The sequence below is a fragment of the Phocoena sinus genome, chromosome 10, assembly GCF_008692025.1.
Source record: "Phocoena sinus isolate mPhoSin1 chromosome 10, mPhoSin1.pri, whole genome shotgun sequence".
NCBI lineage: Eukaryota > Metazoa > Chordata > Mammalia > Artiodactyla > Phocoenidae > Phocoena > Phocoena sinus.
Genome location: NC_045772.1, coordinates 27345291 through 27370129, shown reverse-complemented (window position 1 = coordinate 27370129; position 24839 = coordinate 27345291). Strand labels below are relative to the sequence as shown.

At 41.9% G+C, this 24839-nt stretch overlaps 1 protein-coding gene across 1 annotated transcript in view; it reads right to left on the bottom strand.

Annotated features, from left to right (window-relative positions):
• UBE2N (ubiquitin conjugating enzyme E2 N) overlaps nucleotides 1-22297 on the bottom strand; it is a 36638-nt gene extending 14341 nt beyond the window's left edge. The window contains exon 1 of the mRNA XM_032646382.1: nucleotides 22161-22297. Within this exon, the coding sequence (XP_032502273.1) occupies nucleotides 22161-22190 (30 nt within the window). The 5' untranslated portion in view covers nucleotides 22191-22297. The remainder of the gene's footprint in view (nucleotides 1-22160) is intronic.
• Nucleotides 22298-24839: the final 2542 nt, after the last annotated feature.

Genomic DNA, 24839 nt, shown 5'->3' with positions numbered 1-24839 from the left:
AAAAATTCATCTTAAGTTAGAAATGATCTAGATTGTGGGTTTCTTTCTTTCTCAAAGTTTTAACTCATTGTTTGAAGTCGATAATTCATTTTAAGGCCCTTATGTGTGAGTTTAGACAGTTGTCTGTAAATCTATCCACTATTAAGCGACGGTAAAAATTCCCCATTTGTTCATACCTTTCGCTCCTCTTCCTTAGTGCAATGTTCAGGTTGGGAGCTTAAGAAGAATGCGAGGGACTTCCCTGGTGGCGCAGTGGTTAAGAATCGCCTGCCAATGCAGGGGACACGCGTTTGAGCCCTGGTCTGGGAAGATCCACACGCCGCGGAGCAACTAAGCCCGTGCGCCACAACTACTGAGCCTGCGCTCTAGAGCCCGTGAGCCACAACTACTGAGCCCGCACACCAAGAGCCCATGCTCCGCAACAAGAGAAACCACCAAAATGAGAAGCCTGCACACTGCAATGAAGAGAAGTGCCCACTCACCGCTACTAGAGAAAGCCGGCACGCAGCAATGGAGACCCAATGCAACCAAAAATAAATAAATAAATAAATATTTTAAAAACATAACCACAATATAATTTTTAAAAATAAGAATGCGAAAATTTGAAGTAACTGTTGTAGAAAATAGAAAAACTTATCTATGGTCACACAGAAGGACTGCCTGGCAGCAGAAGGCAAAATGAGGTTCGTAGTAGACATTCATCATTGCTTTTGGCTACCTAACAGCTAGAACACCCTTTTTTGGGAAGCACACTCCCTAACCTTCATGGATCCTCACCTCCCTCAACAGAAGCTTTAGTCTTATTTCCTAATTCTCTTGCAACCTAGCATGTGAGACCTAGGCTCATTCAAAAACCTGTGCATCAGAAGCTAAGAAATAAGGATCCATTCTGGAGGGCACAGCAGTAGTTACCTCTAGACAACCAAGTACAGCCTCCTGTACTTGGCATCAGCAATCACACTGTAGTGTGTGTTGCATGCGATGCCCACAGTGAAGTCCGTGATGTGAGTCCGAGCCTTGTTCCTGACTGCCTCTCTCTTTGGCACTCCTAAAGACTGTGTTAGGTATCTCATAACTCAATAAATACTACTGCGGATTAAAATAGCCAAAGTTGGCTTCCATTGTTTGCTGAAAACAAAGTCTAAGTTAGAAAAGAAAGTGAAGGAAAGGTTAAGAGCTCATAGACTGGGGACTTTCCTGGTGGCGCAGTGGTTAAGAATCCGCCTGCCAATGCAGGGGACACAAGTCCGATCCCTGGTCCAGGAAGATCCCACATGCCGCGAAGCAACTAAGCCCAAGCGCCCAACTACTGAGCCTGCGCTCTAGAGCCCGCCAGCCACAACTATTGAGCCTGCGTACTGCAACTACTGAAGCCTGCGTGCCTAGAGCCCATGCTCCACAAGACAAGCCACCGCAATGGGAAACCCGTGCACCACAATGAAGAGTAGCCCCCGCTCGCTGAAACTAGAGAAAGCCTGCGCACGCAACAAAGACCCAACACAGCCAAAACTAAAAATAAAATAATTAATTTAAAAAAAAAAAGAGCTAATAGACTGCGGGTAAAATGAAGAGGTTAAGAAGCAGCTATCTCTTTGGAATTAAATGGGGTCAAAGGAGGAGAGCAGTGAAGCTGGCTAACTTCTTTATCAAAGAACTTCTACGGGCTTCCCTGGTGGCACAGGGGTTGAGAGTCCGCCTGCCGATGCAGGGGACACGGGTTCGTGCCCCGGTCCGGGAAGATCCCACATGCCGCGGAGCGTCTAGTCCTGTGAGCCATGGCCGCTGAGCCTGCGAGCCTTTAAAGAGGGAGCTAATTTACATTAGAGAGCTAACTTCAACTAGGCATCCTCGTGTACCTACTAGGGAAAAAACTTTAGAGCTAGGAATCTGAACTTAATCCCAGTTCTAATTGTGCTAAATTGTTATAATAACCTTACAAACTCTTTTACCTCCCCAATCTACTAAAATTTAGTCCCTTGAACGTTTCAAAGGTTCTCTCTAGCACCAAATTTGGCTAAACATTTTATCATTGGAATGCGTTAAATCTTACTGCTATATGCTTCCTTCTACTGGACGGTCCCTTTTTGTAATATGCTTTAACCTTGTAATTACTGTTCAATACTCAGTATTTATTTCATCTTCCCTGTTGAGGGAAGGGATATAAATGAATATACTGTATCCCCAGTATCTATGACAATGCTTAATACCTAAATAAGGAAGAAATCTGTTGCGAATGATACCTGCTTTTTCCCCCAAGTTTATTTCACCTGCTCATTAAAGAAAAATACATATGAAATCAACTTAAAATCGCTCTACTCCTAATAACCAAAATCCGGTTAATATTCCAGTATATTTGTATTTGTTCTGACAAAGACAAAATGCTTAAAAACAGTTTAATGTGTTTACAATTTTTCACTTATTATGTCCCTGCACAGTGCTTTCCTGGTTGCTTTATAGATAAACAATATTCTCTGCAAACCATATGACATAAACAGGCATTTTTCCTGGCCTACCAGCTAGTGGCTACAGTTCTACAACTACTATATATTATTTATTCAATCCTTTTCCTTGATTACTAGTTATTTCAGGTTTCAAATGTGGCAATCACAGCAAAATTTAAGTGCTAAATGCCTAAGGACTCTACTAATAGCAAAGGCCTCTGTTGATATTAACAGACAAGAAGACAGATGGAAGCTCAGCAGTCAAAATTTTCAGTGAGGCAAACAAAAACAAGTTACAGTTCGTCCAGATTTGAATTCTCAATCCATCTGTGTCACTGACATAATTTTGTCCAAAATACAAACCACCAGAAAGGAAAAATTAAGTTTTTTTCACACTCTGCATGCAACTGTGTGATAAATTAGGAAGCAATCCGATATTAGGGTCTGTCTCCCCCAAATAAGCATCCTTTAACAAGTCTGCCACACTGTACAGCTCCAAGAGAGGACCATTCACATCACAGTCTGCACGAATGACACCCCTTGAAGTTGTGCAGCGCAAAATCCTAAATACTCTGGATTAAAAATAAAACTTCAGTTTAGCATCTGTAAAAATAAAGTTTAGTATTGTCTAACACATGGAAAATTGACTACATATATGATAATTCTAATAAAATCAAAATATATTATTTACCCCAAACATCCCATTTCCCTACCCACTGTTGACAAATGGGTGTTCACTATGCTTTGAAAATCTATGCCCCATGGAACTTCCCTGATGGCACAGTGGTTAAGAATCCGCCTGCCATTGCAGGGGACACGGGTTTGATCCCTGGTCCAGGAGGATCCCACATGCCGCAGAGCAACTAAGCCCATGCACCACAACTACTGAGTCTGTGCTCTAGAGCCCGCGAGCTACAACTACTGAGCCCATACACCAAAACTACTGAGCCCGTGCGCCGCAACTACTGAAGCCCGTGCGCTCTAGGGCCTGCATGCCGCAACTACTGAACCCACGTGCTGCGACTACTGAAGCCCACACGCCTACAGCCCATGCTCCACAAGAGAAGCCACTGCAATGAGAAGCATGCACACCGCAACGAAGAGCAGCCCCCGTTCGCCCCAACTAGAGAAAGCCCGTGCGCAGCAACAAAGACTCAATGCAGCCAAAAAAAAAAATCTATGCCCCATTTCAGAGTTATGTTTAATATTATCTATTTTGTTGAACAAATATGAAATGACAATCATAGGTTTCCCACACAAAATACGTTCATTCTTCTTAGACTTAGAGTGAGGCAGTATCTTTGCAAAATCAGAAAACAGTAGTAAGCAATATTAAAAAAGGGTCAGAATTACATTAGGCTCTGTTCTATGCAATCCAACTCTCCCAACCACTCTAGAGCTAGATTAGTACATTAAGCAGATAAAGAAGCAGAGAGATCAAGTGAGGATGTCCAAGCTAGTATTTGGCAGAGCTAGAAATCAATCCCAGAGAGCCTGGCCCCAGATTCTGTACTCCTTCCACACATAACCACACATCTCTACATACACAAAATCCTTTTGTTCTTGAGAATTAGGAAGTAGACTTAAGCCATTTAAGCCATAAAACATTATTTTGCCCACAAAGCAGCATTTCTACAATTTTGAAAGTCAACTGACAGTTAAGAGGTAAGCAACTGACTAAATGCTACTGTGGCCTCTCCCATTGCGGAGCACAGGCTCCGGACGCGCAGGCTCAGCGGCCATGGCTCACGGGCCCAGCCGCTCCACGGAATGTGGGATCTTCCCGGACCGGGGCACGAATCCATGTCCCCTGCATCGGCAGGCGGACTCTCAACCACTGCGCCACCAGGGAAGCTCAAATGCTACTGAAAATTGTTGGGAAGCAGGGGTGTACCTTCTGTAGAAGGCCATCCCTTACACACTTCGCCACCCTACTGTTGGTCTCCCAACTACACCAGTTCCTATAGGTCAAGGCCCAGGTCTAATGTTTGCAGTCCCAATGCTGAGCACCACACTGTCACATTCTGTACCAGCTGAATGAACAGATCTAACTACTGACTGGGTAAAGGAGGATCCAAGAACTTCCAAAAATGGTAGGCCCAAGGCTTTAAGGAGCCAGATGGTGACTGTATATGGCTGGAGCATGTTAAAAAAAAAAAGGACTTTTTAAAAATTCCAAATCCAATCTTCACAAACTATTTCAAACTTTTTGCTCAAAAGCTTTGGCCTTGGTACCTTCCCTACAGGTTGTGCACTTAAAGGACCAAATACTAAGCAGCAGAGATAGCAGGCTTAAGTTTCTCTTGCCCCTTTAGCAACTTTGAAGATCCAATAGTCATCTTCCTCAACTTTAATAATGATCATTTGCTCAGTACTAACTGCTTGACATATTAAAGATTCAGTCCTCTATCTCAAGGTTTTTAGAAGAATTTGGAATGAAATTTCTCAAGAAACCAAATTAACATGAGGTTAAGGATTTTAATATTTCAAAGATTATCAATTTGGTTGAAAGTTAAGTAATCTTAAGAGATCCAGCTGGAGTATAACTTAGTACATATAAGTTTTTTTTATTCTTCTGTGATTTCAGGTGATTATTTTGTCCTGTGCTACTGAGCCACAGGAGAAAATGACCACGACAACTCAGATTTTAATATAACTGAAATAAGCACAAATTTACATACTAAGGTAGAAGTACTATATGATACAGCACCTGTGTACAGTAATACTGGTCAAATTCATCCACTTCATGTGGATAGCCTGAGTCTCTGAAACAATGCAACCATACATCTAAAGAATATGAATGCTAGACTTAGGGCTTGCTGGCAATGTGAGCTAATATATTATGTAAAAATACATCTGAACAACAACAATAAAAAAAACAGGCTACAGAACTATAAAATAACTGATTTAAATTGTCCAAGTAAACAATGGCTTCTTTGAGGAAAGGAATTACCTGAAAGTGGAGACACTTTTCAATGAGTACCCCCGTTTGTTGAATTCTGTAACATGTGCAAGACCAAAAAAAAAAAGTTTTTAAATAAAATCATCTAAAGAAATTGTGCATTTTGAGTAACCCTATTTTGAAAGTAACGATGTCTCATTATCAAGACAATCCTTAAAACTCAGAATAGTCAAAGATTTAAAAAAACAATGCTATTTAGTGCTGTGGAGAAAACTGGATCTCATATACTTGGCTGGTGGGACTACACGCTGGCCAACCTCTAAGAATTCCACCTCTTGGAACCTATCCTAAAGAAAAACTGTGGATGTGCTCAAAAGTACACCTCCAGAAATAACGATCACAACAAAGAAAAAAGATACTGTAAATGTAACAGTGTAGAAAAATATTCCTTCTATATAAAGTGAAAACACACTTCAAAACAGTATGATCTTTTAATTTAAGTGCTGTGCTGGGGTGATGGAATGTTCTCAATCTTAACTGAGATGGGTTTCACAGCTGTATACATTTGTCAAAACTCAAATCGTACACTTAAAATGAGTGTGTGTAACTGTATGCAAATTGCACATTAATAAAGTTGATTTAAAAGAAAAAAAAGTACAGTATGTACCGTGCCTTAAGCTTACTGAGGGAAGGAACTGGGTCCTAATTTAGGGAAACAGGGTTCTTTATTCACCTGAGTACTTGCCAGGATTTGGGGGCAGGAGCTACACAGTTTGACCAGGCATTAGAGAATCTAAGCAGCGGAGCAATGCAAGTGGAGAGAAATGAGAAGAGAAGAGAAAACCGAGAGCCAACAAGGTGAGTTACACCATTTGCTGCTAAACTCCTAACTCAATAAAAATCACTAAACTTGCAAAACGCTTGCAACTAATGGATTCTTGTCTCAGTTAATAGCATGTACAATCCCAGAACCACACAGAAAAAAGGAAACTTCAAGACCTTAAACTACTAATAAATGGCCAAACTTTGGGCAGGACATTAGACTTTCAGAGCCTAAAGAATTGGAGAGCTAGATAAATTTAGTTAAAACTCCAATGTGCAGGGACTGACAACTGGATTAATCCCTAAAATTGAGTTGGATGTTCACATACATTGTTTCATTTAATTCTCATAAATGCACACAGAAGCCTATCCAGCAGAAGTCCACTCTAGAGCCAAGGGCTCTTTTCACACATCACAATTAGAGCCTGGAATCCTCAGCATCCAGCAGTGCTTCACACCTCTGCCTTCACGTTAGGTGAATGACAAAGAGTTTATAACTAAAAGGTGTAAAGAGAAAATTATAACTAAAAGGTGTAAAGGGAAAATATGTCTCTTAACTTGCTCTGGTAGTATATGAAGCCCTGTCCTTAGGGCTAATGCAGAGTCAAAGGCAGGCGGAACTTGTCCCCCTTGGCATTTTCTCTCTTTAATCCCCACTTGAAGGCATGCAGTTCTGTCTTTCCCGAGATTTGAGGGCTGGCCAAATAAAGTGGGGGATTCCAGTGATTTGGTACAAAGGCATTTCTCTGTAGTATATAATACTTAAAAAAAATCAAAACAAATACACACATTTTTAAAAACTGTATAAATTCCTAATTCTGTAGGACTGAAGTCAAGCCAAATACTGCCATATCTCAAGAGCTTCTTGCCCTTCCCTGTCATGGGCTGGACCAGAAGGTCAGGCAGCTTTCTATGTTTAAAACAACTATACTGGGGACTTCCCTGGTGGTGCAGTGGTTAGGAATCTGCCTGCCAATGCAGGTGACACGGGTTCAAGCCCTGGTCCAGGAAGACTCCACATGCCGCGGAGAAACTAAGCCCGTGCACCACAGCTACTGAGCCTATGTGCTGCAACTACTGAAGCCCGCGCACCTAGAGCCTGTGCTCCACAACAAGAGAAGTCACCGCAATGAGAAGCCCACGCACCTCAACGAAGGTTAGTCCCCGCTCGCCCCAACTAGAGAAAGTCCACACGGAGCAACTAAGACCCAACACAGCCAATAAATAAATAAATAAATTTTTAAAAATTAAAAAAGAAACCAAAACCCTCTACACTGGGAAATTTATATCTGTGCCAGGTGTAAAGTAAGTATCTCTCACTTATCCTTCTATACTTTGTGATTCTAGAGGTGGGACTCTGCAAACCACATTTCTGCTCTGCCAGGGGCTCCCTGTTAAACTCTGCAGATGAGGTGGGCAGTGCTAAAGCTGCTAGAGGGGACTTGCCTCTTCCAGGCTTCTTGTCCACCTGAAGTGCCTGTGAACATCACCCAACATCCCTGCAGCAATTCATCCAATTCGCAGTTTATCCCACACTGAGAGAGCCAGTTTGTCACAGCACCTCTCCCTGCACCACCCCACCGGCTCCCCCACAAGAGGGCGAGACTCTCTTCAGAGGTCTGGATCCCAGCTAGGGCTCCTTCTCTCAAGTTTCTAAATTTTAATAACTTCAACTTTTTCTCTCGTTTCTCCCCCCAGACTTAGGAGACGTAGCTGCTTCCTATAGCTGCTACCTCCACAATACCTTAAAGTTCTCTTTTCATCTTTCAGTCACCTAAGTAACAACTTGACATATGTGACAGTTCCCAGGTGTTCACAGACTGCCAGAGTAAGGATCAGCCCAGCCGCCTGCACTCCACCTAGTACCACCCCACCCCTCTGGCCCTCTACTCAGCAAAAGACACAAAGGACAGCTGGGAAGCAAGAGGGCAGCTGTGCCAGTTAAGGAAATGACAAGTCTAGAGGGAGCCCACACAAGCACCTTGGCCCACAGATGTCTGGGAGCCTTTCCACTTGACACAGGCAGAAGCCACAGTGCCCATATCCAACAACTAGAAAATAATCAAATTCGGGATTCAAAGGTGATTTATGGGTATCAAAGTGAGTTTCACAGAAGTCAGGACCAACCCTATACTAACTAAAAGCCACCTTTCCTCGCCTTTCAAAGCAGAGGACCTCAGCTAGATGCTCTTTAGAGAACAATCTGATAATGTGCTCTAAGTAAGCCACACCCAAGTGTGAATGACCCAAACAGAATTTCACAAACGTGGGAGAATTCTGAGACTCCCAACCACTATCCAACCAACTTCTCCCCAACCACACTTCTCCAGTACCCTGATAAAAGATTTAAAGTCCCAGGCTTCCCTGGTGGTGCAGTGGTTGAGAATCTGCCTGCCAGTGCAGGGGACACCGGTTCGAGCCCTGGTCTGGGAAGATCCCGCATGCCGCGGAGCAACTGGGCCTGTGAGCCACAACTGCTGAGCCTGTGCGTCTGGAGCCTGTGCTCTGCAACAAGAGAGGGCCATGCACCACGATGAAGAGTGGCCCCAGCTCTCTGCAACTAGAGAAAGCCCTCACACAGAAACGAAGACCCAACATAGCCAAAAATAAACAAATAAATTTATTTTTAAAAAAATATTTAAAGTCCAGCAATTCTGCACACAGCTTGGTAATACTTTGAGGCAACAATTTCACATATTTGGGCATCAAATGAATCTAAAGAAAAAGGTAAGCTGCACAAATCAAGATTAAGGAAAGCGATCTTCCTGCCAGAGGATATAAATAACCTTTCTCAGTCTTTCTCACTTCCATTATAAAGCTTTTCAGTAGATGTAAGAACAATAAGACTCTTGATACTGAGCAAAATGGGCAATATTTCTGTAGTTCGCAATCACATTTTTCTGTTTTCCAACAGAAGTTATATGATTAACTCTGTGATATAAATAAGAGAGACTAACTAGTATGATAATGTAAACACCTACAATTTTATAATTATAAGGTGAATCTTTGGACTTGGACTGCAACATTTGGGGCTTTAAAAAATACAACCTTCTTTTTTTTTAATGAATGTTAGTGTGTTTCTATACTACCCCTCTCCTCCTGCTCCAGCCATACACTGGCTTTCATTTTACTAAAGTCAAACATTTGAATTCAATCATTCTACTACACATGCCAGCTAATGGCAAAATGAAGTAGCTGATATGTACCAAGCAGAAAAAATTATCTTGAGTATTTGTTTTAGTCTGCCATAAACAATAGAGGGACCTGTCAACAATCAGTACAAGGAACACAGTAGATATTCAGTGTATTCACTAATACTCGTAATGTTTAAAATATTAACATACAGGGCTTCCCTGGTGGAGCAGTGGTTGAGATCCGCCTGCCAATGCAGGGGATACGGGTTCGAGCCCTGGTCCGGGAAGATCCCACATGCCATGGAGCAACTAAGCCCGTGCGCCACAACTACTGAGGCTGTGCTCTAGAGCCCTCGAGTCACAACTACTGAGCCCATGTGCCGCAACCACTGAAGCCCAAGCACCTAGAGCCCGTGCTCTGCAACAAGAGAAGCCACTGCAATGAGAAGCCCGCGCACTGCAACGAAGAGTAGCCCCCGCTCGCCGCAACTAGAGAAAGCCTACGCGCAGCAACAAAGACCCAACGCAGCCAAAATAAATAAATTAAATTAATTTATAAAAAAATAAAAAAATAAAGTAGCACTTTGCAGTAAAGAAGTGTACGTGTGCACTCTTAAAATATTAAAATTGCTATAACTTGTGCACTCTTAAAATATTAAAATTGCTATAATTTAATTACTCATAAGAGGGAACATATGCAAGATCTACTTTCTTTTTTCATTATAGTGGACCTGAATATCTGCATTTTTACATCCACACCTGAGGGGCTTAGGGAGTGAAAGCCTGCTGAGTAGGACTGGGTTCTTGGCTATCAGAGTCCCATTGCATACTAATACAGTAAAATCTGCTAGTGCAATCCCTACAACAAATGGAGATGACATTGGTCTTCTCCAACTCCTATGTTTATGGCCCTGTTACAACTAACCCACTATTATCAATTAAGCAGTAGAAAACAAAAGGCTAGTGTGTATGTATGAGAACCATGAGGGCAAGGGTACACAGGCTTTTTAAAAAAGTATACATGGCGTTCAAAACCCTGACCCAAGGAGTGTCAAATATTTTATTTTTCTGACGGCTACAAAGAGCAAATTAAAATATCTTTTCACCAGTTTTTTAAAAAGAATGAAATCTTGCCATTTGTGACAATGTGGATGAACCCAAAAGACATAATGCTAAGTAAGATATGCCAGACACAAAGACAAATAGGCATGTCACTTATGTGCAGAACCTTAAAAAAAAAAAAGTCAGACTCAAAATAACACATTAGAAAGGTGGTTACCAGAGTCTGGAAGGTGGAGGGAAAGGGAAGATATTGATCAAAGGATACAAACTTTCAGTTAGAAGATGAAAGACCTAATGTATAGCATGCTGACCATAGTTAATAGTAATGTATTATATACTTGAAATTTGCTAAGAGATCTGTAGACCACCAGAACAAAAGAGATCTCTCTGACCACCAGAACAAAAACAACAAAGGTAAGTAAGTAAGGAAAGTGACAGATAATGTTAGTTTGTGGTAATCATTTCACAATGTATACATATATCAAAACATCACCTTGTACACCTTAAATACACACAATTTTTATTTGTCAAAAGTTAAAGTTTTTTTCACTATGATGACTCAATTAACAACAGGACCAACATTTGTTTCCTAGAGTGCCTTTACAGGATTTCAGAAAATAAAGCAAATGACTTAAATTTTATCCCTGATTTTCTTTTCACGCAGAAAATAGTATTTCTAGTTTCTGTACCACAATATACTTCATACTAGGAATATAAGCAAGATGACTACAGTCAAGATTGTCTCAGGAGGAGAAAAAAAACCCAATCCCAACCAACACAGAGTGCTGGGCAGTCACATTTCATACAAAGGATGTTCCCTTGCCAACATGGCAAATTCAAAAGTTGGAAAATACATCATTTTAACTGGTAAACACCATCAGTATCAGACGTTGTATAGGAGAGAGGAGACAGGGAAGGAGATGGCAATGAATTAAGATGAAAAGACCAGGTTGTGAAAAAGCCTTGCATGCCAAGTTAAGGAATCTGAACTCTAGCCTGAACACAGTAGAGAGTAACATGATCACATTGGGTGTTTTTAGAATAATGTGGCAATGTGGAAAATGAAGAGAGAAAGAGAGAAACAGCACGTGTGTGTGTGTGTGTGTGTGTGTGTGTGTGTCTGTGTGTGTGAAGACAAAGATTTGTTCTCCGATTACTGCAAAAACATGCAGGAGAGGGTAAGAGCCTGAGAGGATGGGAGACAGGAATGGGTTAGGAGAAGGACAGGCATTTCTAAGGTTCAGTCGACTTATGACTAAATGTCTAAGAGAGAAGAGCGGGGAGGAGAGAAGAGGAAACAGAAGTAAATTGCAGGCAACTGGGTAATGTTAATGTAATTAATAAAGAAAAGAAACACCAAAGGTACTAATGCAAGGGAAGGGGAGACAGCAAAATGAATACATTTCACTGTAAAATAAAGTTGATTTTAAAATGTGTGCAAGACATCTAAGTGGAGATAAAAAGTAGGCACTTGGAGAGACCTGAAACTCACCATTAGATTTTGGAATCACTGATCAATGCTGACTGCAGCCAAGAAAATGAATAAATGTGTTCAGGAGAATATATAATGAGAAAAGGTCCAAGGTCTGAACCCCAAGAGAACATGAACATTTAAAGGCTTTGAAACTATCATAGCAGATAGGATACAGGCCTTCATATTAGCTATACTGGAAAGCTATTCAAAATTTCATTATATTGCTACTACTCAGCATTTGTCCTGGGTTGTTTTTTTTGTTTTTTTTTTTGAGAATTGCTTAAAGCCCAATTTAAAAGCCAAAAAGGAAAGTCAGTTCCAGGATTAAATGATCATGGCTTTGTCTCAACGAGAAGTTTTTAAAAAGGAACTAGAAATAATGGAGGCCCAGGAAAAGTGAGTTGGCCAAGGTCACAAAGTTTCTTAATACTTAAGACAAAAATAAAAGTCAGTGCTGTTCCTACCCATTATTCACCAGAATTGGCTCAAGTTTTTCATTCTCCAGCAATCAAAACCAATCTTTTTTTTTTTTTTTTTTTTTTTGGCCGTGCTGTGCAGCTTGCAAGATCTTAATTCCCTGACCAATGATTGAACCCAGGCCCGGTGGTGAAAGTGCCCGCTGGACTGCCAAAGAATTCCCCAAATCCAATCTTTAACGATAAAAATTTACTGGCTGCTGACAACTTAAAAAATAATAATAACGGCTCACAAGGCTAAAGGATACTTCTTAAACGTTAGAAAGCAATGCAGGTTGCAAATGTGATTAGTTTTATGGGAACCAATACAGATTTTTACCTGCTAAAACTTCTGCTTTGCTTCATTCAGCATTGTAATTTCTTAGAAGTATTTACTTAGAAAAATTTCAACTAAAAAAATTTTAAAAGGAATGAAGTACTGATACATACTACAATATGGGTGAACTTTGAAAACATGCTAAGTGAAAGAAGTCAGACACCAAAAGCTGTATTGTATGATTCCATTTATATGAAATGTCCAGAATAGGTGAATCCATAGAGAAAGTAGCTGCACGGGTGCCAGGGGTTGAGGGAGTAGGGACAGAGAGGGACTGCTAAAGGGTAGAGGGTTTCTTCTTCGGATGATGAAAAAGTTCTGGAATTAGAAAGTGGTGATAGTTGCACAACTTTGTGAATGTTAAAACCACTGAATTGTACATTTGAAAAGGTGAATTTTTTTGTTTGTTTGTTTTGGTTTTTTTTTGTTTTTTTTTTTTGTGGTACGCGGGCCTCTCACTGTCGTGGCCTCTCCCGCTGCGGAGCACAGGCTCCGGACACGCAGGCTCAGCGGCCATGGCTCACGGGCCCAGCCGCTCCGCGGCATGTGGGATCCTCCTGGACTGGGGCACGAACCTGTGTCCCCTGCATCCGCAGGCGGACTCTCAACCACTGCGCCACCAGGGAAGCCCGAAAAGGTGAATTTTATATGTGATTTGTATCTCAAAAATATGAAGCATTTTGGTTTTCCTTTCATATTCAGAAAGATTTTAGCATTTTTTCTATGAAGTGGAGACTGGAATAGCAAAAGAAAGTGAAGGGGAAATCATCTCTGTATTACTTGATTATTTTTAGTTTGTAACAGTTTGTATACTGACTTTTTAGTAATGACTATATATCCATGAATTACACTTTTAAAGGAAAAAAACTCTTTCAAATTAAAGATTGCATTTGAAGTGTCTGTGGTCCAAGCGAAGAAGTGCTGACTCATGTTACAGTTTTAGCACTGCTCAAATATCTTCCTAGAGTTTGATATGTCTAACCTGGAATGACATTCTTCTCCCCTGACCCCGTTTTTCTACTTATCTTTCAAAATTCAGCTCAAATGTCACCCCCCTAAAAACTTCTTTCCCTAAACCAAACTTGGAGGGTTTCCCCATCCAGAATGTCACATCTTCGGTGTTCCCACTGATGCTTTTGTTTTCTATATATGAGAAACTACTGGCTTTATGTATGATTTTAGTTCTACCACATTCTACCCAACTTTGCATTGAAGCCAAGCATATACTAGGCCATTGTTTCTGCAAGGTGCACACTAAAATCATCTGGAGATCTTAAGACAAAACATAACAAAAAAACATTCTGGGGCTGGCAACTGTTAAATTTATAAACACCCAGATAATTCTGATGCACTACCATAAACTGCTCAGATTACAGACCAATATTCACAGAAAATATCTTCTACTTCCTACCACTCAAGACATCAGCAGCCCACCCAATTAAACTAAGGGAAGATTCTGATAAGAAATAGGCAAGGTTTGGCCAAGTGTTTACTGACCTCTAATCACAGTCAGTGGCAGGAACCTGAACGGAGATTGCAGCACTTTTAGTTTAACCCTTATCTGAACCACAACAATAAAGACAGGGTAGACAGAGTACTTCATTCAGGGTGAAAAAAAAAAATTTACTTAATGGGAGTAGCTCTTTTACAGCTAAAGGTAAGAAACTTCAAGCTTTATAGCTGTAAATCACTGTGCCTCCAAGTGTGAAAAGAAATGACTTTTTTAAAAAAGCCAAAGCAAGAACTGCAGTGCAAATGTAGGGGGAATTTTACTGGAAAGCACTTTTCCTTATTCTCTCTAAATACAAGTGAGGAAATTAAGTAGGTACAAATACCCTCCACTTAGTGGAAAACACAAAATTCAAATTAATATATATACAAGTGTAAGATAATTCTATCTTTAGGCTTACTGAATGAAAAACATCTTGTTTAAAACTCGCATTAGAGTGGTTATGGTCTGATACAGTGATACCTCAAATGTATTTTCCACCTGCTCTTTAGTTCCTTCTCACTGGAACCCCGAACTTCCCCAAATCCAGGGGCCCAGGAGAGCAGGAGAGGAATATGCCACCCCAGAGAGGCAGTCCATCTTAAGGTAAACTGTATTACTAAACAGCACTCACGCAAAAGCCTGTAATTAAACTACAATAAGACACTATCCACCACACATAATGGATCTCTGGAATATATAATGCATTCATGCTCTCTTTCTCTCCCTCTCTCCCTCTTTCTCTCTCCCTCTCCCTCTCCTTCCAGCTTTCATATCTACTATTCCCTGTGTCCACTCTCCCCACTGCTCTTCAAGTTTAAAAACACTCCTCAACAGATATTGATACCTTTTCTCAGACTATGGTAAATCCCAGATATTCCTTCTTTTATAACACACCTCACTGTAATTTCTTGTTTCACAGCTCTATTTTTCACCAGACAGCGATGCCTATCTTTTTTTACTGGCTTAGTGAATACATACTGTGCATTCAATAAATGTCCATTTAATTGAACTGAAACATGTTTTATGAATGGATAATAAAAAGGCAGACAAATCGCAATGTTATGGAAGATTGAAATTTGGCCTTGGGCTCTTACTAGCTTACTAAAGCCACTTTTGCCCCTGCTCCACAGTAAGGGGGTAAAGGGGATGGTAATCCCAATGGTCCTTAAAGGTCACTAAAAACACAGTGACTTTACAGCAATAACATTTTCCTTAGTATAAACTATAAAGAAATCTTAGAAAGCTCTAAAGAAATAAAAAGCACCCATAGTCTCAAGACACAAAGATAACATTTGTTAGATTTCTTTCTAGTATTTTCTCCACTACAGGGCCTTCAGTCACTGGATTGTAGACTTTAAAAATAAAAATGATTTGCCCAAAACAGACCAAACCTCTGACAGTGACATATTGTGATGGTACTGAAAACTAAAGGAGTTTGAAAATATGAAGAGGAAGTAGACAATTAAAAAAAAAAAAAAAAAAAAAAAAGCAGGGCTTCCCTGGTGGCGCAGTGGTTGAGAGTCCACCTGCCAATGCAGGGGACAAGGGTTCGTGCCCCGGTCCGGGAAGATCCCACATGCCACGGAGCGGCTGGGCCCATAAGCCATGGCTGCTGAGCCTGCGCATCCGGAGCCTGTGCTCCGCAACGGGAGAGGCCACAACAGTGAGAGGCCCGTGTACCGCAAAAAAAAAGAAAAAGCAAAATATGTCAACAATAGATTCTGAAACCAATGCCTAGAAGTACTTCAAATTATAGCCTAATCCTAATTATTCAGAAACATCTGAGTTACAGGTCAACTCAGAACTATAAAAATTTCTATGCCCAAGTATCCCTAGGGGAGTTTAGAATAGCTACATCTAGGATTTTAACAAACATACAATGCCCTGAATGGTGTGGTGTAGCTCTTGGAAAAATGGATAATAAAGAATGCTTTCTGTTGATTCTCTCAGGGCTCTTAACCAGTTACCTACCCATTTCTTCCGATCACACATGGTTTCTGTCACCAGAGATGCCAGGGCCACAGATCTCACTCTCAGACTATGATGATCCCACATCCTATTTAATCTACAAATTGAAGATGACTACTTAGTATTTAAAATAAAAAAACTTGGGAAGCATTTTTAAAAGTTGCTAAGATTTTAGCTGAAGTTAACTGATTCCCTATTATTCATCTCCTAATTTGTATATCCATGCTGATGTCCTTCATACATTTCTTTCATATAGGAAAAAAAGAATTCTTATTTCTTGATGTAACATTGCTACATATATTATGCCTTTCAGATCTATTTCATTTTTAGAAAGTAAAATTATATAATATAGTAATTAGGCACCCACATTAGAACTGTGATGACTACAACCATAATGTCCAAAGCTCCTGCTGCATGCCATCCTCATTTCCTTGGTTCTACTATTTATTTCTACAGTGCTTATGCATCAATGTTCATGATAGCACATTCAAATGTATGTGCAGAATCCCTACTACTTGAATCTGAGGTGCGTAAGTTATTTTCTTCTTAAATCCATTTACACATAGGTAAACCAAAACACTAGATACAGCATAAGGAAAAAGGCAAAGATACTGACTTGCAGGCCAGGAATCTCAGTCATCCAATTTCTTTGGCCTACAGTCTCCTCATCAGAGAAGGAAAAGGATAGTGTTCTCTACTGTATATGGCTGTAAGTCATCACAAGTGTGGGAAAAAACTCAATTACTACAAAGCAAATGCATAATATTTCTGATATCATTATTTAGCATGCTGGATACACAGGAAGTACTTAATAATTTGACAACTCTCAATTTCTATTGTGTGAGAGCTGATCAATCTGGACTGAAGAAAGTGCTTGACAAAGAAAAGCTTAAAAAACAACACTTGATTTTTAACCTACTTTCAGTTATGCCTACATTCCATAATCAAAACATTAGGTAGTATATTAAACAATATCCATATAGCCTGAAAGTTTAATCACTACCAAAAGTAGTTCAGGGATTCTTAACCTGGAATCCGTGGAGACCGAGGGGATTCACGAATAAGCTTGTCAAGAATCTGAATCCCCAGAAGTCATATGCTAAAAGTATGGTTTATTGTACTAGGAAGAAGGTCAGAAAATTCTTAAATTGGGACAACAACCAAAAGAGCTAAAAACTACACTGTTTCTACTCAAGTTTTTACTATATGAGTTTATCTGCTTCCTAAGAATGTTTTAATTACGATTTATAACAAGTCCATCTTCATCATGGTAAGTTTTCATGCCTTTTTTTTTTTTTAAATGGGAAAAAACATTATGAGCCAAAGATTCTCAGGGCTTAAAAAAAGGGTCATTTTTCTGAATCGCTTTTCTTACTAAAAACTACCTTATGTACTAAAATACATATCAAATGAGTGGCTTTTAAATGGTGATAAGAGGGACTTCCCTGGTGGCGCAGTGGTTAGGAATCCTCCTGACAACGCAGGGAACACGGGCTCGAGCCCTGGTCCAGGAAGATCCCACACGCTGCGAAGCAATTAAGCCCATGCACCACAACTACTAAAGCCCGCACACCTATAGCCCGTGCTCTGCAACAAGAGAAGCCACCACAATGAGAAGCCTGCACACCGCAACTAGAGAGAGCCTGCGTGCAGCAACAAAGACCCAACGCAGCCAAAGATAAATAAATAAAATAAATTTATTATAAACTATAATTTTAAAAATCTGTATTTTTAAAAATAAAAATTATTAAAGTAAAAAACAGAACTCAAGACTCAGTCAGCTCATAACAGGTTTTTAAGAGTTTGAAACTAAACCTCACCAAACAGAAAATAAATTGTAGGGAAGACTGGTGAAATTCTGATTTCAGAAGGTTGGTTTGCTAGGTTTTAATCAAATAAGTCAACTGCTTGAGTAAGTTAACTGTTTCCTAAGCCTATATTTTATTGACTTCATGATTAATTTTGAGAAGAAAAAGGAATGTCATTCTGTCAGTGTAACATGTAAAGCTGAAATAAATTTGTTTTTGACCAAGCCACAACTACAGATTTCATTTATTTGTTCGCAAAATACTCCGGTTCTTTATGACAGATAGATTAAGGAGGATCTCTTATTTTAGGTGGCTTTCAACTTATGTGACTTTAAGCTTTAATTGCTCTGTCACTTTTAGAGACTAAAAGAGGTTTTGCCCAGGAAAAGAGAGAGAAAAAAAAAATCCTATAATTCTAGCTAAACACGTAACTGCCAAGATTCAGTGTAACTCATACATGTGCAGAATATCACTATATATAAGACCATTCATTACAGCACTGTTTGTATAGCAAAATATGGGGAACAATCTAATAGTTATCAATATGCAATTAGTTAAATTAAGGCCTAACCACAAGGTTCCACAAAACAGCTCTTTAGAAAACTAGTCACCTCGAAGACATAGGTGGGGGCAAGGGGAGGAATCAGGTACAGCATTTACTTGGGGAGGAGGGGAATAGGCCTAACATATATGCACTAAGTCTCTCTGGTCTTTTGGGAAGAATACACAATAAAAGTTGTGGCTGTCTGGGGAGGGAAACTGGAATGCTGAAGGACAGATGAGTCTTAATTTTCCTCTATGTACCCTTTAGAACCTTTCAAAGGTGCTCTATGTATTTCCCAGTCAACAAAATAAAAGATTGATTTGTTTTGTTTTTAATGAATTTATGGGTAGAATTAGAAACTTTTAGCTCAGGCACAGATTCAGATAGAATCTACTGAGCAGTAACAATGTCAAATTATATAGAATAACTCTCCTGAAACTTTCTTTCAAAGAGACTGAAGCTCATTCATTCATTCAATCAGTATTTCAGGGCCGAGACATTAGATTTGCAGATTATGTGTTCTAGGCATTTCAGCAATGCCCAAGTCATCCAAGAATTCCCGCTTTCATGGAGCTTTAGTGGGAGTAGAGATAAACAGTAAATAATATAACTTTGAGTAATGATATGTGCTATACAGAAGAGACGAAATAGGGGCTAAAGAGCAACCATGGGGGAGGAGGGAGGACTGTGTTTTAGGACAGTTAAGGTAATCCTCTCTGAGAATATGACATGTGAGCCAAGAACTGAACATTATGACAAAGCAAGCAACGCAATAAACAGGAGGAAAGCCCTGTGACTGGAACACGCATAGCCTCTTATTGTTCAGGGTACAGCAGAGCAACAGTGTGGCTGCAATGGAGTGACCCAAGGGGAGAAGTGTGGGAGACGATCTCAGAGGTAGGCAGATCCCAGATGGATGGAGGGCCTTGTAGCTAGGAGGGAAAAGAAGTCAAGATTTTAAGTGTGCTGCAGAACCTCTGTGGAGTTCTGAGCAGGGCAGTAACAAGATCTATGTTTTTAAAAGTAACACTAGCTGCTGTTTAAAAGGAGATCAATACAGTAAGCCAGGTAACAAATGATGGAACTGAACAGTGGTTTCAGAGAGATAGGGAAATGTGTCTGATTCAGGATATAATTTGAAAAATAGAGCCCACAGAATTTGCTACTGGATTAGAAATGGGAATCTGAGTGGGACAGCAACTGGGTGAATAGTAATTCAAAAAATCATCTTTATGTGTATGGTTACAGTTGTTAAGATACTTTTGACATATATTATGTCATTTCACAATAACAAGAGGCAGGGGAAGGTCACACTGGGTCAAGATCCAAGTTCTGCCTCCTGCCAGTTTTAAGACCCTAGGAAAGTCCTTTGAATGGGTTTCTAGCCTATATAATGTATTGTCTACTTCACAAGACTTCTGCAGGTACCAAGTGGTTGAAGAATTTTGAAAATGTAAATAATGCCCATTTTGAGGTAGAAAGCATCACACTGTCCAATGAGAGATGGTACATTCCCATCATTCAGGACAGTAGTGCTACCCCATTATATTCCACTGCCACCATTATATTCCACACAGAACCTTGTATTGTAGTTGACAGAGAAGAGACAAGCTTCTTTTTTTAAATTCTGATATAAAAAATAAACATTTTCACAGATTATGAAAAAGCCTACATAATATAAGCATGGGCACTAGAAAAAAAATAGTATAATCTTTTAATCCTTCCTAGGGATTGGAGAAAACAGTTCTTTTTGCTATAAATGGCATTAAAGTAAAACCACCGAACTCTTACAAGATAATACCCAAACCAAGGGACCTTTCATTAGAGAGATGTTATCAACAAGACTTTAAATTAAGAGTATATATGACTTATCACTGTCTTGTTTTAAATAGCAAAATGCAAAAGCCTGGTGTAAACTAAATTATTGTACGCCAAATGAATTGAATTATGAGGACTTCGACTTATTGCTTCAAGTCATATCTATAAGTTTATATACAAGGTCCCACAGAATTTATTTTTCCATCTAAGACTTTCATATTGCAGAATATCTCCAGCATTAAGCAAAAATGAAAAAAATATGTAAAGTCTTTCATTCATTATGTATTTTGGAGAATTATCTTGAATGTCAATGTGTACTAGGTACTTAGTCGATAACCTGAATAACAGTAAATAAAAATCCAAGGATATCTGATGTACACAGCTCTATCTTCCACCCCTCATTTTCAAGTGGGGCCTCAATAAACATGACCACTGGGGCCATGTGATTGTATTACAACCACATTGTTAAGTACCCTCCAACACACAGCCATTAAACTGCCTTGGACGGAGTCGAAGACAAATCTTTAACACAACAAATGAAGATTTTGTTGTACACAACACTATGAAGGTTCACATCATTAGACTCCAGCGCACAATGACAATCTGTTCTACTTCTCTACTTGCTAAAACTTGCTACTTTACAAAACACGTCTTATTTCTCTAAATTAAGCACCTTTAGGTCAGAGACACCCCCATCTCAGACATATTTCATTGCAATTGCACTACACAATACACCATCCTTCAATCACTTAGCATGCATCTCCCCCCAAACTTAAAGGACAAACTAGATTAAATACACGTTCAGAGTTACAGCAAACAAAATGATGCTGCAATTTAGACGCTTTAACTCGCATACTGAACAACACAGAGGTCCAACTAATTTCCTTCACTAAAACTGACCAAAAAAACCTAAAGGTTTTGTCTTCGTGGACTGCAAGAAACATTTCACGTCTGAGAACTTGATATTTATGTAAAGGGTTTACAAAACCAAGATGAATTTTTCATGGTTCCATTGATACTTGTCAGAGAACATATTCATGAAGAGCTGAAAAACGGTATTGATAATTTAAAGCGCACAAAATCGAGAGGCAAAAGGTTTCACAAGGTCCCCCGTACCTGTACTGCACCCCCTCCCCCAATCCCCGCTCGGTCTCGTGTTAGAACTATTTCCTCTAAACAGAAACAGTCCTAAAAGAGTTTGCCAACTAGAGTAAGCTCACTTCGCGAAGATAACGAGCGGAAACGCATTTAAAGAGGAGATCACGGAAGCGAGGATGGCGGGGCGCGGAGTCCCCAAGTCCCCCGAACCCCAGCAGCCAGGGGCGAGCATGTGCCGGCGGCTGCAGGATGCGCGGCCCTCCCAGAGCCGCCTCCCGTGGCATAGGGCCCCGCCCGGCCTCACCCTCCCGGTTCATTCATTCTGAACCTGCGGCTGCCGCACCCCTGCGCTCCCGCCCGGGCCGAGACACGGATCCGAGGCCGAGGGCCCGTGTCGGGCCACAACCCCCGCCTGGAGTCCGGGCCCCGCCGCGATTCCCGCGCGCCCGCGGCCTCCGCTCAGGGGTGGTCTGAGAGGCCGCGGAGGCCCGCTCCCAAGACCAGAGCCCCGCAAGCCCGCGGCCCCACCCTCCGCCAGGGCGCGGGCCAGGCCTTCCCCGCTCGCGGGCCGACCGCCTGGGAGCCCCCGATCCCCGCTGCCGGGCTGCCCCACTGCGGCCGGAAGTCTCCCCGGCGCCCCCTCCCCAGCACCCGACTTCCCTCGCCGCCGCGGCCAGACCCTCTCCGCGCTGCCTCGGGCCTCCCAGCGCGGGCCGCGGGCCGGAGGAAGCGAGGGACCGCTCCGCCCGGTCCGCCGAGAGGGCAAGAGCAGAGCGGGTAGCCGGAAGCGGGCCCGAGCGCTTACCTTGATAATCCTGCGGGGTAGCCCGGCCATCTTGTCAGATCCCGAGTTCGGCCTCTGGTCTCGTCTCCGGCTCCGCTCGCCTCACGCACGAGTGGAAGTCCCGGGCTCTACTTCCGGGGAACGTTGCCGCGCCCGCCGCTGCCGCGCCGAGGCCCCCCGGGAAATGTAGTCCCTGCTCGGGCGCGGGCGGGCTTCCCTCGGACCTGGCCCCCTCCCCCGCGCTCCCCGCCCCAGCCGTGGCCTGGGGGTGGCGGAAGTGACGCGCCGCGGCGGGGCAGAGATTTGGGAGAGGCAATGCGGGGCGGCGCGGAGCCCCACAGAGCCCCGTCGCTAGTGGCCGGTCCTGCTGCGAGCTGGTGGGACTGAGTGGTCTGCGACCAGCAGGCCTCTTATTCGCGGCCACGCCCGCGCCAATGGGCGACGTAACAGAGGCCCGGCCGCAGAGGTAGCCCATTCATTCATTCGTTCGTTCGTTCATTCAACGCTACTGCAGGGTGCGCGGTCGGGGCTGGCGCTGGCCGAACGACTGATGTCAAGTTGATCCGCGAGCTCCTTCCTCACAAGTAGGGGAAGACCGAAAGTCAGCAGCAAAGCTCCCAACTGTGGGTCTCGAAAGTTATCTAGGAAAAGCCTAGCCAGAATTTTGATGTTTAAATTTCGCATAAATCGGGTGTTTTTGACACACCCCTTAGACCAGGAAAAGCTAAAAAGGTTTGGAGAGAGTTGGGGGGCGGGGAAGAAGAATGGCCTCTGAACGCCTGGCCCTAGTGGTTGACTCGCGGATTGGAGAGCTGGAGGAATGACCCAGGAGAGGATTAGCGATCCCAGCGTAATCCCTAAAAGAGGGATTACCTTTAGAGTGCGGGGCCCTAAAGGAGGATTAGAGTGAGGGTGCCCGGAAATGGGATTGTTGGCGAAGGCATTTCCTAACATCCTGATGATTGATTGCTTGCTCTGTAATGGGCTTTTTGCGAGAATGATTTTACTTTATCGTCATAGCAATCTTAAAGTGCTTCCTCCACTTTACAAATGAGGCTCGGAGACATTCACTCTTTCCAAGGTTATGAGGGAAATGGAGCTGTTTTGTTCCCACGCAGGTCTGCCAAAACGTGGACCCCTTAACTCCTTAGCCACGGTGTTTCCTAGCACAGTAGCACAGACAGTAGATGGTGAATAAAGATGTGCCAGATGCTATGTTAGTGGATGAGAATACAAAGAGGCTGAACCTAGGGAATTCCCTGGCGGTCAAGTGGTTAGGTCTCGGGGCTTTCATTGCTGCGGCCGGGTCCAATCGCTGATCGGGGCATTAAGATCCCGCAATCCGCACCAGGTGGCCAAAACTCAAAACAAAAAAGAGGCTGACCCTGCCTTCCAGGAACTTAGAGTCCATCGGAGAAGAGAGACTAGTGAACAATAATTACAATCCAGTGTGTTAAGGGCCATAATAGAGATTCCTCCAAGGTGCTATTTGAGCACAAGAGAGGCATTAATTGCTTGAGAAGTCAGAGAAGGCTTCTCAAATGAGAAGTGGCATCCTAAAGGATGAGTAAGAATCTAACTGACCTGGTTGGGGGAGCATGCCAGGCCTAGAAAAAAGACTGTGAAATGGCATTGAGCTATAAGAAAAAAAAAAGTGCATTAAAGAAATGGAGAATATGAATGCAAGAAACCTAGTAAGAGTAATAAGAGAAAACATTATCATTAGCATGATGCTAAATAATTACATGGATTATCTCATTTAATGATAAAGTATATAAGGTAGGCTTTCTTATTACTGTTGCTTTTTAGATGAGAAACCAAGACTCAGAGGCAATAATGAGAACTTCAAATAACCAGAAGTCTGAAATGAGTGGTTCTTCTGTATTTAGAAGAATTTGGGAAAGTAAATGACATTGGAGAAAGATACTTCCAGCATATTTTAGAGAGGGTCTGGAACCCGCCCTGATAGGAAGAAAGGCAGAGGGAATATGGGGTTAGAAGGGTACTAGTCCAGTTAGCTCTTGCATAACAATTCAGCTCAAATTTAGTGCTTAAAAGAACAATAATCATTTGTTTAGCTCTTGAATCTGCAATTTAGGCAGGGCTTGGCAGGAAAGACACATCTCTGCTCCATGCTGTGTCAGCCTGGGCAGCTTGACTGGGACCAGAACCACTTCTAGGATGGCTCACATAGCAGGCAAGTTGGTACAGACTGTTAGTTCCTCTCCGAGTGGGCCTCTCCCTGGAGCTACTTGGGCTTCCTCACTGCATGGTGGCTGGGTTCCAAGAACGAGTGTTCTAGCAGGCAAAAGTGGAAGCTGTCACCTTTTTCGACCCAACCTTGGAAGTCACGTAGCATCACTCCCACCATAATCTATTGGTTGACTCATCACAAAAGCCCACCCAGTTTGAAAAGTAGGGGACATGGACCCCCTCTCTTGAAAGAAGAGTCCAAGATTCTGGAAACTAGCTGGGTATGTGTGATACAAGATACAGTTGTGACCAACTTCGAAAAACACAAACCGCCACAGGTATATTTATCACAGTATGCTTACAAGCCACCATGCTTAAAGTCACCTGCAATGCTAGTTAAAATAAGCATTCCTGGAGCCCTTCCCAGAGATTCTAATTTTCTAGTTCATTGCTGAGGCCTGGGACTCTGCATGTAAACATCACGGGTAATTTTGATAGATCCTAAAA